General features: G+C 39.6%; 1 protein-coding gene across 5 annotated transcripts in view; it reads right to left on the bottom strand.

The window, feature by feature from the left end:
- Positions 1 to 18,320, bottom strand: part of LOC133639383 (ETS-related transcription factor Elf-2-like) — a 55,203-nt gene that overhangs the window by 22,241 nt on the left and 14,642 nt on the right. For 2 of the 5 annotated variants that reach the window (XM_062032648.1, XM_062032649.1), the window contains exons 2-3: positions 12,244 to 12,406; positions 11,909 to 12,143 (exon numbers count right to left, since the gene is read on the bottom strand). In XM_062032648.1, coding sequence (XP_061888632.1) covers positions 11,909 to 12,143; positions 12,244 to 12,318 — 310 coding nt within the window. In that variant the 5' untranslated portion in view covers positions 12,319 to 12,406. Of the gene's footprint in view, positions 1 to 3,743; positions 3,975 to 11,908; positions 12,179 to 12,243; positions 12,407 to 18,320 lie in introns of those variants that run through there. The other 3 variants (XM_062032650.1, XM_062032651.1, XM_062032652.1) reach the window with 3 other exon arrangements.

The following is an 18,320-nucleotide window of genomic DNA, read 5'->3' as shown; positions in this document are numbered from 1 at the left end:
GGTTAATCCATTCCATAATTTAATTCCACATACTGATATACTTTACGTCTTATGTGTTGTACGTGCATACAAATGTTTTAAAGTACATTTTTCTCTAAGATTATATTTCTCTTTTGTTGAGAAGAATTGTTGTATATGCTTGGGTAGCAGAGTATAGTTTGCTTTGTGCATAATTTTAGCTGTTTGCAAATTCGCTATGTCGTAAATCTTCAGTATTTTCGATTCAATGAATAAAGGGTTTGAATGTTCTCTAAATGTGCATCACACACTGTATTTTTTTAAATTTGATTCTTGAAATTTTAGAAAGAACTTGCAAAGTTGGTTGGCGGGGAAGACATGCCGCTAATGATTACTATTGTTTAGGAAAAAAATAAAAAGACGTGCAATGCGCATGCATGTCGTATCTGGGGTCTTGAGAAGAATCAGAGAGCACCTGCTGTTGCCAATCAATGGTGGGAAACACGAGAGCATGTTCCAGCCAGCGCTCTCCATGTTTGGATATTGCACTGAAGCAATAGGTACTCCATTGGGCTATCTTTAGATTGTCTCGCTCATTCGTCCGGCTCAAAAACAAACGGGACATGCTTAAATGCAAGGGGGAAACATGCTGCAAAACTGAATGATATCAGAGCCTCCATAAAACTTACTAAATCATTTGCTCTTTGTTGCACTACATAATATGTCTAAGATAGCAATGTCAAATAAAAAGCAAGCTACTGATCAAGTTGCATAAAAAGTACAAGTGTTGCACAAAAGAGTATTTTATGAGTGGAGACAATGTTCTAATAAATGTCCTTAAAGGCCTACTGAAACCCACTACTACCGACCACGCAGTCTGATAGTTTATATATCAATGATGAAATCTTAACATTATAACACATGCCAATACGGCCGGGTTAACTTATAAAGTGACATTTTAAATTTGCCGCTAAACTTCCGGTTCGAAACGCCTCTGAGGATGACGTATGCGCGTGACGTAGCCCGACGAACACGGGTATGCCTTCCACATTGAAGCCGGTACGAAAAAGCTCTGTTTTCATTTCATAATTCCACAGTATTCTGGACATCTGTGTTCGTGAATCTGTTTCAATCATGTTCATTGCATTATGGAGAAGGAAGCCAAGCAAGCAAAGAAGAAAGTTGTCGGTGCGAAATGGACGTATTTTTCGAACGTAGTCAGCCACAACAGTACACAGCCGGCGCTTCTTTGTTTACATTCCCGAAAGATGCAGTCAAGATGGAAGAACTCGGATAACAGAGACTCTAACCAGGAGGACTTTTGATTTGGATACACAGACGCCTGTAGAGAACTGGGACAACACAGACTCTTACCAGGATTACTTTGATTTGGATGACAAAGACGCAGACGTGCTACTGTGAGTATGCAGCTTTGGCTTTTTTTTGCGTATGTACGTAACTTTTTTAAAATATATAAGCTTTATGAACCTTGGGTTAGGTGAACGGTCTTTTGGGCTGAGTGATTGTGTGTGTTGATCATGTGTTTGAATTGTATTGGCGTGTTCTATGGAGCTAGGAGCTAGCAGAGGAGCTAGGAGCTAGCATAACACGTACCGTACCGTAAGTGCGCGTCACGTACGTAACTTTTTAAAAATATATAAGCTTTATGAACCTTGGGTTAGGTGAACGGTCTTTTGGGCTGAGTGATTGTGTGTGTTGATCGGGTGTTTGAATTGTATTGGCGTGTTCTATGGAGCTAGGAGCTAGCAGAGGAGCTAGGAGCTAGCATAACAAACACGCAGGTGTTATTATGCAGGATTAATTTGTGGCATATTAAATATAAGCCTGGTTGTGTTGTGGCTAATAGAGTATATATATGTCTTGTGTTTATTTACTGTTGTAGTCATTCCCAGCTGAATATCAGGTACCGTGAGTATGCAGCCTTGGCTGCTAAACATTCGATAACTTGACCGTATGTGCGCGTCACGTACGTAACTTTTTAAAAATATATAAGCTTTATGAACCTTGGGTTAGGTAAACGGTCTTTTGGGCTGAGTGATTGTGTGTGTTGATCAGGTGTTTGAATTGTATTGGCGTGTTCTATGGAGCTAGGAGCTAGCAGAGGAGCTAGGAGCTAGCATAACAAACACGCAGGTGTTTTTATGCAGGATTAATTTGTGGCATATTAAATATAAGCCTGGTTGTGTTGTGGCTAATAGAGTATATATATGTCTTGTGTTTATTTACTGTTGTAGTCATTCCCAGCTGAATATCAGGTCACCCCCGGCTCTCACAGCATCTTCCCTATCTGAATAGCTTCAACTCCCCACTAGTCCTTCACTTGCACTTTACTCATCCACAAATCTTTCATCCTCGCTCAAATTAATGGGGAAATTGTCGCTTTCTCGGTCCGAATCTCTCTCACTTCATGCGGCCATCATTGTAAACAATAGGGAACTTTGCGTATATGTTCAACTGACTACGTCACGCTACTTCCGGTAGGTGCAAGCCTTTTTTTTATCAGATACCAAAAGTTGCAATCTTTATCGTCGTTGTTCTATACTAAATCCTTTCAGCAAAAATATGGCAATATCGCGAAATGATCAAGTATGACACATAGAATAGATCTGCTATCCCCGTTTAAATAAAAAAAATTCATTTCAGTAGGCCTTTAATAGCAGCTGAATGACAAAAAGTAGTGCAGCTTGAGATGACTTCCGTGTTTACACTCCTAAACCTTTCCCTCCAGTTCTCTTCAAATGAGCAAAGCAGTCCCACTGTCACCCAACACCCATCGCACCTACAATTGGCTGAGCTTCAGTTGAAGCCCCACCCTTCAGTGACGCAATTACGCTAGACGAACGTCATTCGCCAAGAGGCGTGTCAATCAAAATACAAGCTCCTCCCTCCGGACAACGCTTCCGCCATCAAAATAGGACTTAAAACGTTGGCAAATTCGACGAATTGGACGCATTTCCAGCACAAAATACAATCTCAAATGTAACTTTCGGACAGTTTGGACAGCATTAAAACATATAGTCGCACTCAACACCGGACTAAGAGGGGGGAAAGCGACAAGGCCAACCCACGCTGTGACCACACGCTATACAACACGATAACGGAAACAATAGAAACATTTCAATAATCGCCAAAACACACAAAAACTACTTTTGCAACCATCAGTCAAAATATAATATGGATAAAGTTAATTAATTAAACACCGAAGGACCATAAACGTTGAAATTGTAGGAAACGTATGAACGTAATCACGCCACAAATACTTTAAAAAGTCCCATGCGGTGGGAAAAAAAACAACAACTTAACATTATCGAGCGATAATGTTACAAAAAAAGGCCAACATGTGCTCGAATATGCCATATTTCAAGTAAGTAGACTAAAACCACATGTCCTTGCAGGCAGACAGCGTGGCAAAGGCGCAGGAAAGACAACACTTTTTTGCACTTCCTGGTTTTCCTGAGCCGACACCCGTTATTCTAGAACACGGCGTCGCACACATCTACTAATCCCACATGCACAGTCACAATCCTTCACATCGGCGGCTAATCGTGCAGAATAATGGGAGCTGCGGGGTGTTTTTTCCCTCTAAATGTGCGTGCAGAAGTCGTTAGCAAAGCCGCGCAGGTTGCTAGCAAGGTGATCACTTCCTGATAGTCCTCCATTACTCCTCTGCGGAGTGAGCGAGCGCGGTCTACGCGGAGCGACCCGAGCCTTGCGTGTGCGGTAACTCTCAGACCGGGCTGTACGAGTACAAAACGATACATTACCGGCTTTAATGAGTAGATCGAGCTGGTTTGCATGTCCCTCGAGTTGCGAAGTCGCCATGTTTCCCCTTGCTGAAGATTTCACATTGACTTCTCACTCAATTGTATGGGAAGCAACTATCTCAAATCACTCCGCCGCGCAGAGGAAATTGTCAAATTCAAATGGGGGACACGTAACGACGCCAGTGAGGTATTCATCCGCGGCCGACACAGGAAATCCTTCCGTTGCCCTCCCTTTACATGTGTGGTCAAGACGTCAACTAAAAGCGGCAGTGACGTAACTTTTTTTACACTATTGTACAAATTGGAAAATTAAACTCCATACTTAACTCCAGGCAAAAAATGTTCTACATAAATGTCGATTTATGAAAGTGAGGCCTACATTTTCTAATTGGCTAAATGGTTTACAATAGAGATGTAATATCGGAAATTATCTGTATCGTTTTTTTATTATCGGTATCGGATTTTAAAAAAATAAAAATATTTTATTAAATCAACATAAAAAACACAAGATACACTTACAATTAGTGCACCAACCCAAAAAACCTCCCTCCCCCATTTACACTCATTCACACAAAAGGGTTGTTTCTTTCTGTTATTAATATTCTGGGGCCGTATTTATCAAGCTTCTTAGAATTACTCCTAAGAAGTCTGGTAAGAGTTGACTTATGAGTAAAGAAATACTTCGCTGAAAGCTGCACTTAAAAGTTAGTTATCAAGCGTCTAATGATTCCCGGGCGCGGCGCCGCTGCTGCCCACTGCTCCCCAAGGGGATGGGACAAATGCAGAGGACAAATTTCACCACATCTAGTGTGTGTGTGTGACAATCATTGGTACTTTAACTTTAACTTTAACTTACTCCCACTTTCAGCGAAGTGTAGGACTGAATCTTAAGTGTCACACTCAGAGCTGAATTATGACATTACTATGTGCCATAAACGGAATTTTAGGTGACGTCATTTCTGTGTCCATAGAAATGACCAATCACGGAAGGGAATCCCTCGTCTAAGAATAAAGAAATATCTTAGAAATATTTAAGTGGACAATGGGAGTGTATATTTTGACAATAAACTACAAAATAATACAAAAAAACAAACAATATTGGCAATGAATCAAAAATAAATGTGCATTTTCCCAGTGGCGAGATATCGAAGCATTGTGATGACCTTTAGTTCTGCTGTGAAAGCTCTGCTGCGTGATGTTGCTGATGAGATGACGCCCCTTATTAAATCTGTCACAAAAATAATACCCGCTCTGTCTAAACAATACCGTTTGATCAGCTGCTCGTCATCAAACAAAGCCAGGACATCCTTCCGCTCCCTGAACGTTCGCGCACGTCTCTCTCGCCTCAGTGCCATCCCCCGCTGGCAACTCCTAACCACTTAGGACACCTCTGAAGGTCTCTTAAATATCATGGAGAGTAGTGATTCTTAGACTTAAGAAAGTTGATAAATAGCTTTTATTCTTAAGTTTGAGAGTAGGACTAAATTTCGCAAATTCTCAGGACTTAAGTGTAAAATGGCACTCTAAGACGCTTGATAAATACGGCCCCCAAGATATTTCTTTATTCTTAGACTTGTGATTCCCTTCCGTGATTGGTCATTTCTATGGACACAGAAATGACGTCACCTAAAATTCCGTTTACGGCACATAGTAATGTCGTAATTCAGCTCTGAGTGTCACACTTAAGATTCAGTCCTACACTTCGTTGAAAGGGTGAGTAAGACGCTTGATAACTAACTTTTAAGTGCAGCTTTCAGCGAAGAATTTCTTTACTCATAAGTCAACTCTTAGCAGACTTCTTAGGAGTAATTCTAAGAAGCTTGATAAATACGGCCCCTGGTTCCTACACTATATATCAATACTAGGGCTGTGAATCTTTGGGTGTCCCACGATTCGATTCAATATCGATTCTTGGGGTCACGATTCGATTCAAAATCGATTTATTTTTTTCAATTCAACACGATTCTCGATTCAGAAACGATTTTTTTCCCGATTCACAACGATTCTCTATTCATTCAATACATAGGATTTCAGCAGGATCTACCCCAGTCTGCTGACATGCAAGCAGAGTACTAGATTTTTGTAAAAAGCTTTTATAATTGTAAAGGACAATGTTTTATCAACTGATTGCAATAATGTAAATTTGTTTGAACTATTAAATGAACCAAAAATATGACTTATTTTATCTTTGTGAAAATATTGGACACAGTGTGTTGTCAAGCTTATGAGATGTGATGCAAGTGTAAGCCACTGTGACACTATTGTTAATTTTTATTTTATTTTTTATAAATGTCTAATGATAATGTCAATGAGGGATTTTTAAGCACTGCTATGTTGAAATTCTTACTAAAATTGATACTGTTGTCGATAATATTCATTTTTGTTTCACTACTTTTGGTTTTGTTCTGTGTCGTGTTTGTGTCCCCTCTCAATTGCTCGGTTTATTGCAGGTCTGAGTGTTGCTGGGTCGGGTTTGGTTTTGGAATTGGATTGCATTGTTATGGTATTGCTGTGTAATGTTTTGTTGTATTGATTAATAAGAATACAATTTAAAAAATAAATAAATAAATACATTTAAAAAAATCGATTTTTAAAAAATGAGAATCGATTCTGAATCGCACAACGTGAGAATCGCGATTCGAATTCGAATCCATTTTTTCCCACACCCCTAATCAATACAGTCTGCAAGGGATACAGTCCGTAAGCACACATGATTGTGCGTGCTGCTGGTCCACAAGAGTACTAACCTTTAACAGTAAATTTTACTCATTTTCATTAATTACTAGTTTCTATGTAACTGTTTTTATATTGTTTTACTTTCTTTTTTATTCAAGAAAATGTTTTTAATTTATTTATCTCATTTTATTTTTTTATTTTTTTTTAAAAGGACCTTATCTTCACCATACCTCATTGTCCAAATTAGGCATAATAATGTGTTAATTCCACGACTGTATATATCGGTATCGGTTGATATCGGCATCAGTAATTAAGAGTGGGACAATATCGGAATATCGGATATCTGCAAATAAGCCATTATCGGACATCCCTAGTTTACAATTATCAATCAAACCTTGGAGAATGATTAATTGTACAAAATCCCTTAAACTGATATCTTTGTTAAAAACATTTAAAGTGATTTAGGTAGCCCTTTTTGTCTTTTAAATATTTTTTATTATTATTATTTGTTCATATTTAATACTCTCTGTATTTACTTTTGTTTTATGTCCTTGTTGTTGTGTGAATTATAAATGTATGTTTGTTGTTCAATAAAAAAACTAAAAAAAAAACTTTTTTCTTTAACCTGAGTTTATTAACTTGTCGAAAATATAAACATATTCTTTCAAATTAATTAAAATACACGTTTGTACCGACAAAAAATAAACGTTTATATCACCAGTGTCGAAAGTGCGGAACGAAAGACAATGCAGCTGTTTTTTTTTTATGGCCTCCGGTAAAAAATACATGAATACCAAATTGCAACAAAAGTAATTAGAACATTAAAATAAATAAATAAATTAGATTAAAATTAAACAAAATAATTTGATCAGGTTTACAAATGTAAACATATAAAAAAATTGCTTCCAAATCCTTTATCTTCAGTAACGTGTGGGCACTCCTGGTTTATATACGGAAACCAAAATACCATTTTACAAAACATGTTTCTATATTACACATTTTCGACTGACAAGAATGGAATGAAATGAACAAGAAAGCGCAATACACACTTTCTTTCAATTGTATGTCAACTGCACAACACTTGCATTCTCTAATTATCCATCCATCCATCCACTCTCTACCGCTTGTCCCTCGGGCCATTACATTTTTACAAATTGACTGAAAAAAAAAAAAAAGAAACTTATTGGGCACCTTGTCCACAAGATGGCGCTGCATATATTCAGTAAATAGCTGGTGCGTTGGATGAGATTTTTTTTTTGTAATATTCCCATATAATAATTTATATTATATACTCATAGAAACAGGGGTATTTAAACATTTTCCAGCAGAAAAGTTATTATTGATATGTATCATATTTGTGTTTATAAAACACTCTACAATCAAACCACGCTAAAAGGTACAGTAAATGCACATAAAATAAAGGGGCAATGTATCACATTTTACTTAATAATTTTTCCCAAATATATTTTTAATTCACCAATAAATACACCAAAATACTATATAAACAATACATAGGCTGACACATTTTTCAGGTTTTTTTCTTTTACAAAAGATTAATTCTCTAAAAGGGATCGATAATACTCATTCTAGGTCCTTTGTATTTGATCTTTTGACTCCTGTAGAGCGGCTACACATGATTAACCTCGCAAAAAGTTCTGCATTGTTTCCTTGTATTTTCTGATTCCCGTGAAAACGGTCTGCACAATGAGCACCATCCCTTGGCCCTCCTCGATTCCTACTGTGGCCACTTCGCTGTGATTGGTCACACCCTGGAGTGCAGCCATCCACTTTTACAAACCCCCAAAACAAGTGAATCTTTTCAACTTATATTCAATTGAATAGACTGTAAAGACAAGATATGTAATGTTCAAACTGAGAAACAATTTTTTTTTGTGCAAATAATCATTAACTTAGAATTTAATGGCAGCAACACATTGCAAAAAAAGTTGGCACAGGGGCATTTTTACCACTGTGTTACATGGCCTTTCCTTTTAACAACACTCAGTAAACGTTTGGGAACTGAGACGACCAATTTTTGAAGCTTTTCAGGTGGAATTCTTTCCCATTCTTGCTTGATGTACAGCTTAAGTTGTTCAACAGTCCGGGGTCTCCGGTGCGGTATTTTACGCTTCATATTGCGCCATACATTTTAAACGGGAGACAGGTCTGGACTACAGGCAGACAAGTCTAGTACCCTCACTCTTTTACTACGAAGCCACGCTGATGTAACACGTTGCTTGGCATTGTCTTGCTGAAATAAGCAGGGGCGTCCATGAAAAAGACCTTGCTTGGATGGCAACATATGCTCCAAAACCTGTATGTACCTTTCAGCATTAATGCCTGTGTAAATTACCCATGTTTTGGGCACTAATACACCCCCATTCCATCACAGATGATGGCTTTTGAACTTTGTGCCTAGAACAATCTGGATGGTTCTTTTCTTCTTTGTTCCGGAGGACACAACGTCCACAATTTCCAAAAACAATTTGAAATGTGGACTCGTCAGACCACAGAACACTTTTCCACTTTACATCAGTCTATCTTAGATGAGCTCGGGCCCAGCGAAGCCGGCGGCGTTTCTGGGTTTTGTTGATAAATGGCTTTCTTTTTGTATAGTCGAGTTTTAACTTGCACTTACAGTTGTAGGGACCAACTGTAATTACTGACAGTGGTTTTCTGAAGTGTTCCTGAGCCCATGTGGTGATATCCTTTACACACTGATGTCGCTTTTTGATGCAGTACCGCCTGAAGGGATCGAAGGTCACGGGCATGCTGCTTACGTGCAGTGATTTCTCCAGATTCTCTGAACCTTTTGATGATATTACGGACCGTAGATGGTGAAATCCCTAAATTTTTTGCAATAGCTCGTTGAGAAATGTTGTTCTTAAACTGTTCGACAATTTGCTCACGCATTTGTTCACAAAGTGGTGACCCTCGTCCCATCCTTGTTTGTGAATGACTGAGCATTTCATGGAAGCTGCTTTTATACCCAATCATGGCACCCACCTGTTCCCAATTCGCCTGTTCAGCTGTGGGATGTTCCAAATAAGTGTTTGATGAGCATTCCTCAACTTTCTCAGTCTTTTTTGCCACTTGTGCCAGCTTTTTTGAAACATGTTGCAGGCATCAAATTCCAAATGAGCTAATATTTGCAAAAAATAAAGTTTCTCAGTTCGAACGTTAAATATCTTGTCTTTGCAGTATACTCAATTGAATATAAGTTGAAAAGGATTTACAAATCATTGTATTCTGTTTTTATTTACCATTAACACAACGTGCCAACTTCACTGGTTTTGGGGTTTGTACTACATGGTGTGCATTAAAAGTAAGCAGCAGGAAGTGTTTATAGCGCCACACGTCTGCTCGATTGCAGCCTTGCTGTTGGCTATCAGGAGTCATAGGTAGGGATAGTGCCAAGGACAATCCATTGTCTGAAAACCCTCCTCCGTCCTCAAAGTCTCATATTTGGAGATACAAGCTTTTACAGTGAAATACGTAAACAGACAAAGTGAATAAGACGAAAGCAGCGTGCCACTATTGTTCAGTAGAGATGTGGAATGGGGCTACAAGCTGGAACTATTAATGCTGTTCTTCAGCCAATAAGGATTATTTTCTCCCCACTCTCAGCTTTTCCCTCGCCACAGCAAGTAAATCACATTCATTCACTATCATCCAATAAGGTAAAATAGAGATGTATAAATATAATCTTTTACACTGCTCAGAGTGTTACTGTTGCATTTGTCCGTTTTATTGCACTTTCATAAAAAAATGACTTGTAAACTCGGGGTGTTCTAAGTAGGATACAGGGCAAATTGTGGCAACTTTAGCTATAAAGAGGATGAATAATGAGAAAGAAGTTGGGCAATAGGAGATTCACAAGATGCGAACGCGCAAAGATCTTTTCACTCACAACTTATTGGCACTGTATTAGAATTACACAACAAACACTGAATAAATCTAATTGGCTGAAACTTGAATGGGAAGAAAGCTTTAGTCATTTTTGGTAAGTATGAGATGGCCCAAACATATAAGGACAGTGTTAGCTACCAAACAACTTGCAAACAGGGAAACGTTACACAGATGACAGAATTGCAAATGAACTTGCAAAGCACTACAGAGTTGACCTGAAAACAGAGGAGGTTCTGGTGGGAAAAAACTTTTTCAGATTTTCAGTAATATGGGCATTTACTGGTAGCACGGATTGGATAATAAGCGCTGAGAAAGGGCCTCCACTCTACACTGTGAAGTGAAGGTAAAGCAAATGATTTATGATCATAGTGAATAATGACAGGTTATATTACAGTATTTTCCGGACCATAGGGCGCACCGGATTATAAGGCGCACTGCCGATGAATGGTCTATTTTCGATCTTTTTTCATATATAAGGCGCATTAAAGGAGTCATATTATTATTATTTTTTTCTAAATGGAAAACACTTCCTTGTGGTCTACATAACATGTGATGGTGGTTCTTTGGTCAAAGTGTTGCATAGATTATGTTGTACAGATCATCTTCAAGCCGTTTTCTGACAGTCGCTTGAAGATGCGCCGTTTTGTGGGCGGTCTTATTTACGTGGCTCACCTTCGACAGCGTCTTTTCTCCGTCATCTTTGTTGTAGCGGTGTAGCGTGCAAGGACGGGAGTGGAAGAAGTGTCAAAAGATGGAGCTAACTGTTTTAATGACATTCAGACTTTAATTAAATCAATAACGGAGCAGCATCTCTTCATCCTCCGTAAACGTGTCCAATGAAAAACCGTCCGACCGGAACACTCTAATAACTAAAGTTCCTTGGGTGTATAATGTAAACTCACTACACCGGTATGTTTTAGCGCTTTCATGGCGAGTTTACTGACAGATGTAAGTAAGAACTTTACAGTACTTTATATTAGAAATGGCAACAGCGGAGGATGAATGTCCCATAACCAGAAGATAGAAAAAAAAGAAGAAGCTTATCGACTACAGTGTCGACACGGACTACAAAGGCGGACGCATGCAATTTTTCAGGACTTATGCAGATCCCAAATACAGATCAGCAGGTACCAGAAGGTAAGAAAAGTTGCTTTCGCATAACATTGCGAAACAAAACGCCAGATAATATGTCTTACCTTATACACACCATAATAATACTTGTATGTTGAAGCACAGTACAAGGTCGTACTAAAACATTTTGATAGATTTTTGAGCGCGGTGTGTAATGTTCTATATTTTCAATGGAACATGTACTGTAAACTATATTAGTAAACTTTATATTGTTTACTTGAGTCATATTGCCACCATATTGCAGTCTACATGTATCTCTTATGTTTGACTGCCATCTACTGGTCACATGTACCAAATAAAATTGCTTCGAGGTCGGTAAGCAAAACCAGAATGATCGCGTACATTAGGCGCACCAGGTAATAAGGCGCACTGTTGAGTTTTGAGGAAAAAAGGATTTTAAGTGCGCCTTATAGTCTGGAAAATACGGTATTTAAGCATTACTATCTCACCTGCCCCCTTTTCTGACTCCACATCCTGCTCATTTTCCACTTCCTGCATGACGTTGGCTTCGTCACTGTACACCATCGCCTCAGCTAAGCCGACACCAGGTACCTCCTCCACAATAACGGTTGGGCAGTTTTCAACCTCTCTCCCGTCCTCTGCCTCTTCATAGACGTCTTCAACTTCCCACTCGTCCTCCACTTGTCCCTCTGGCTCGAGGTCCACATCACACTCCCCCTCCTGCTTGGACATGCAGTCGCAGTCAAAAAAAGGACACACTAAGGAAAATCATGTTGATGTTTTGGACTGCAGTTTTATTGTTTTCTTGTGCTGAGCAACCAACCTGCTGGGGGTCTTCCACAGCTGTGACATACTCCACCACAGTCCCACCAGTGTCAACCAAAATCACGGAGGTCATGATTCATGTTCCTCATTGATAAGCAGTCATGTGACTCTCCACAGCCCCTCTGCCTGGTGGCTTGTACTGCTGTAGTGAAATACAAGCCCTGGGAAGAAAAGAAAACAAATTAATACAATGAGAATGTCAGAACAAGTACAAGAGTCATCATTCATTTTTAAAAGATGCTTATGAAATGCATGTTAACACCTTAAATCAGGGGTCGGCGACCCGCGGCTCTAGAGCCGCATGTGGCTCTTTAGCGCCGCCCTAGTGGCTCCTTGGACCTCTTTCAGAGATGTGTGAAAATGCAAAAAGATCAAGAAAAAAACATGTTTTAGTTTTAATATATTTTCTGGAGGAAAATAAAGACGACACAAACATTCCTAATTATTAGAAATCCCACTGATGAGAGTATTTGGCAAGCACCGTTTTGTCCTACTAATTTCAGCGATCTGTGAACTCATCGTAGTTTGTTTACATGTACAACTTTCTCCGAAGCTGCCACAGAAAGACGTGTTTTATGCCACTCCTTCTTTGTGTCATTTTGTCCACCAAACGTTTTATGCTGTGCGTGAATGCTCAAAGGTGAACTTTGTTGATTTTATTGATTTGCTGGAGTGCTTGGATAAACTAGCTGTATGTACATTTTGCATCATTATGCCTTGTTTGTAGGTATATTTGAGCTAATTTAAATTCCTTTACATATGTCCTCTATGTATTTAATTTATATTTGCTTGTCTCGTGACACATCATCTGTATGTAATATTGGCTGCATTTCTCATAGTTGTTTGTGAGCCATGTTGTTCCAGACCACAGCAAATGTTACCCAGCTTGCAAATATTGTAATAAATCCATTAGAAGAAGACAGCCTGCCGTTTTCTTTAACTTGGACACACACATCTTTTGGCCATTCTGAGCCAGTAATTTCCAGAAGTTATCTCATCCTGTGAGAAACCTGTATTTTACTAATGATTTCCAATGTTGCAAAAATGTGTAGAATAAAAATGACAATACAACATTTCTGTCAACAAAGACCTGCGTCAGCCTTTGATAGTAGGCTAATATAGATAATATGGACACTTACATCATGTGTTGCCTCCATTATAACACTTATAATTGGCTTTTAATTTTTTGCGGCTCCGGACAGATTTTTTATTTTTATTTTTGTCCATTATGGCTCTTTCAACTTTTTTGGTTGCCAAACCCTGCCTTAAATGTTCGACTTTTAGAAGGTTGGATTAACACATGTAGACTATGTGCTTGTCCAGGGTGTACCCCGCCTTCCGCTCGAATGCAGCTGAGATAGGCTCCAGCACCCCCCCGCGACCCCAAAAGGGAAGCGGTAGAAAATGGATGGATGGGACTATGTGCTTGGAAACTACATCCCTCATGCGTGTTTACACTTTCATAGATCGATCATAGAAGCAAGCTTTCTTCACATGCATCAGCATAACAAATGAATAAAAAATGTGTGTACAGGTGTACCTCGATTTATGAGTGTTTTGAGGAACAAGCTGCCTCTCAAATTAGTTGTTATGCTTTAAACTGTGAGCAAAAATTGGAGTTACGATATTCCCCACCACTAGTCGGTGTCTCGATTGACAGAATGAACCCCATAAGATCCGCTCAAAACACCGGGACTAGTGTAACAGGCAGGGGACAAAATATACGGGAAACATCAATGATGGTTGGTTGGTTTACGTATAAAAATATCCATGATTGGTTGGCTGGTTTAATATGATGAGTCACGATTGGTTAAGATTAGGGCAAAATATTACGGACAGGTCAATCATAGGCAAGATAGGTCGAGTCATCGCACCAGGAAGCTAAATCACAACAGCGCACATCCCAAATGACGACAAGAGATTCGGAGAAGAAAAGAGGGAATTTTCAAGCGGGCGATTTACATTATATTGCCAAAAGTATTTGGCCACCCATCCAAATGATCAGAATCAGGTGTCCTAATCACTTGGCCCGGCCACAGGTGTATAAAATCAAGCACTTAGGCATGGAGACTGTTTCTACAAACATTTCTGAAAGAATGGACCGCTCTCAGTGATTTCCAGCGTGGAACTGTCATAGGATGCCACCTGTGCAACAAATGCAGTCGTGAAATTTCCTCGCTCCTAAATAATCCAAAGTCAACTGTCGGCTTTGTTAAAAGAAAATAGAAGAGTTTGGGAACAACCGCAACTCAGCCACAAAGTGGTAGGCCACGTAAACTGACAGAGACGGGTCAGCGGATGCTGAAGTGCATAGTGCAAGGAGGTCGGCGACTTTCTGCACAGTCAGTTGCTACAGAGCTCCAAACTTCATGTGACCTTCCAATTAGCCCACGTACAGTACGCAGAGAGCTTCATGGAATGGGGTTCCATGGCCGAGCAGCTGCATCTAAACCATACATCACCAAGTCCAATGCAAAGCGTGGGATGCAGGGGTGTAAAGCACGTCACCACTGGACTCTAGAGCAGCGGAGTCGCCTTCTCTGGAGTGATGAATCACGCTTTTCCACCTGGCAATCTGATGGACGAGTCTGGGTTTGGAGGTTGCCAGGAGAACGGTACATTTCGGACTGTATTGTGCAGAGTGTGAAATTTGGTGGAGGAGGAATTATGGTGTGGGGTTGTTTTCAGTGAAAGGAACTTTGAATGGTTCAGGATACCAAAACGTTTTAGAGGATTCCATGCTCCCAACCTTGTGTGAACAGTTTGGAGTGGGCCCCTTCCTCTTCCAACATGACTGTGCACCAGTGCACAAAGCAAGGTCCATAAAGACATGGATGACAGAGTCTGGTGTGGATGAACTTGACTGGCCTGCATAGAGTCCTGACCTGAACCCGATAGAACACCTTTGGGATGAATTAGAACAGAGACTGAGAGCCAGGCCTTCTCCACCAACATCAGTGTGTGACCTCACCAATGCGCTTTTGGAAGAATGGTCGAAAATTCCTATAAACACACTTTTAGCGATGTAGACGACATCCAGGAAACTCACAATGCGTGTACTTGGCCACATTTAGACACATGTATGCGTCTGGATAAAACAATGCCCAAAACATTAATTTGAGTTGTTTACCATGTAAACCCAAATCAAAACTGGAAGACGTGGAATAAATTGTTAAGAACACACATGATTGTGGCACACATGTGATGACTTTTGCTACAGTACAGCCTGTCTAAATGCTACATTTCATTTTCATTGGTGTTTTAGAACAAGACAAGAGCTGGGAATTAAAAAGTGCCTGCCTGCAAATGTATTTTTTATCTGAGTTTGATACATTTTGTATTATTTGCACAGCTATTTTTATTTTTTTATTTATTTTTTCATAAGGAAATACAATCAGGTGTGCTTACGGACTGTATCCCTGCAGACTGTATTGATCTATATTGATATAAAATGTATATATTGTGGTTTTTATGTTGATTTAATAAAGAAAAAAAATAAATTTCTTTTGCGGCCCGGTACCAATCGGTCTGCGGACCGGTACCGGGCCACGGCCCGGTGGTTGGGGACCACTGACTTAAACAGCAGCTCCCCCTCTCTCCACGCCATGCAGTTTGGTTTCAGATCCAAACAATTTGTTAGCATAAGATTGGCAATGAAAATTAAAAATAGTGTTGGACTCGGCCGGGGTTTGAACTCACAACCTACCGATCTCAGTGGTTAGAGTGTCCGCCCTGAGATCGGTAGGTTGTGAGTTCAAACCCCGGCCGAGTCATACCAAAGACTATAAAAATGGGACCCATTACCGCCCTGCTTGGCACTCAGCATCAAGGGTTGGAATTGGGGGTTAAATCACCAAAAATGATTCCCGGGCGCGGCACCGCTGCTGCCCACTGCTCCCCTCACCTCCCAGGGGGTGATCAAGGGGATGGGTCAAATGCAGAGGACAAATTTCACCACACCTAGTGTGTGTGTGACAATCATTGGTACTTTAACTTAACTTTAACTTTGGGTGACATCTTCTGGGGGCTAAAATACATTATATTACTTTAATTTGTTTTCAAGGTGTGGCGGCTATGATATAATCTGTATCCAGTCAACTGCTTTGAACAGAAGTAAACCAAGTGGTGGGGCACCAAACCAATATGGCTATTGTGCAGCAAACAGAGTGTGAACTGAGCACACAAGGGGCCTAGATCTTACCATTAAAAGCAGAGACGTGCAAAAAAAACAACTCACTATGCAAGGGAATATATAAAAAAAAATGTGTTGACTGATCTAAAGGATAATCCGTCGGTCGCGTTCCAAGACATCTTGTGGTCCATACGTCATTTTACATGACAAAACAGATGTAAACTTAGAAAACCATGGAGATACAGACAACTTTTTTGTCTGTATCTGGGTCAAGAAAATTGGTATCAACACTCTCCCGGATAAATCATGCATCCTTTCTGCTCGGGTAAGGGTAGATTTAACTTTGAGTCTACAGTCATATTTGTTGCCTTGTTGTTGCACGCGGCGTTTGTGAGTATGCCTAATATATGAAAAAAGATCAAAAATAGACCATTCGTCGGCAGTGCGCCTTATAATCCGGTGCGCCCAATGGTTCGGAAAATGCGGTATCTGTAATAGGAGACTGTACTTGTGTTTAGAGAGTATGCTGAAAATGAGCTTCCCCTATTTGAAGGTCCAGCACCCGCAACTTTAATACGGCCTGTGTAACATTGTGCAATAGTAACAATTATAAAGATAGAGCAAAACGATAAGAACAAATCTGTTAATACTCATTACTGATAATGCAGATTTGTTTTTTAGTATATGTAAATTTTTTAGCCTTTTTAAAAAGAAAATATAGGCATTATCGACTGTTAAGCAAATTATATAATGACATCATTATGACATCATTTTGACCACGCCCAAAGCACAACCCTAGTACAGACCCTTCTGAAGTTTGACAATCAACACCTTATTGACTCAGACGATGCTTGGCAGACAAGGCTTGGGAGACTGTGATGCAGTCAGATGAGACCAAATTTGAGGTATTTAGCATAAAGTGGTTCTTTATGGTTATAACATTGCCATTCCTACTGTTAAACAGAACGTACAAACCTTGTACAGTACGACAAAACGACATAGGCCTAACCTCCACGTTATGCTAGCTGTTCACCATGAGATTAACATGTTATACGCTCATACCCAAACATCTTCCTTTATTTCAAATATACAGCTGACATGCATAGTCATCCGTGGTGCAAATGAAGGACAATCAAGTACAATGGTTTTCATCCGTGCAACACAATTCATTAGATTGGATTAGTTTGATCACTAAATGTGCCGGGTTATAGGTTTAAAATGGGTGTAAGCCCAGTACAATTAACTGAGTGCCTTTATGATTCTTGTAACTACAATTTTTCCAACTTTCTGGAATATTTTTAGTCATTCTGTATATTTATACTGTGCAAGGTGGCAGTTATCATTCATAGTTGGATCATGAGCAATCGCACTGGATTGCATGACTTGTACGTTACACGCCATGCCTTTACGATTCTTGTAACTACAATTTTTCCAACTTTCTGGAATATTTTTAGTCATTCTGTATGTTTATACTGTGCAAGGTGGCAGTTATCATTCATAGTTGGATCATGAGCAATCGCACTGGATTGCATGACTTGTACGTTACACGCCAGAATGCATTGTTTTCCATTACAAACAATGTTAAGCACATTCTTTTTGTTCATAGCTTAAATGACTACCATCAAAGTCGACAATAGATGTTTAAGTAACATAGTGTAAGTATAAAGAGAAGTTAGTCACTGTATAGTAAAACAAAGTAAAACTACTCCCGATTTGAAGACGCAAATAATGCAAAAAAACCGGAAGTTCTTTGCGGAGCAATAATGTCACCTATTTCATAAATACAGTGGAACCTGTTTAAGTTGACACTACTCGGACTGGTTGACTCACGTCGTTATAACCCCTGATTTCCACAGGATGCGGAATGCCAGCTAAACGTAACCGCCACGGAACGGCAACACCATCTGCCGTTCAGCAATCCCCATCGCAGTTCAGTTGACTTC

Source organism: Entelurus aequoreus, linkage group LG22, assembly GCF_033978785.1.
Source record: "Entelurus aequoreus isolate RoL-2023_Sb linkage group LG22, RoL_Eaeq_v1.1, whole genome shotgun sequence".
NCBI lineage: Eukaryota > Metazoa > Chordata > Actinopteri > Syngnathiformes > Syngnathidae > Entelurus > Entelurus aequoreus.
This window is presented reverse-complemented; position numbering and strand designations above follow the sequence as displayed.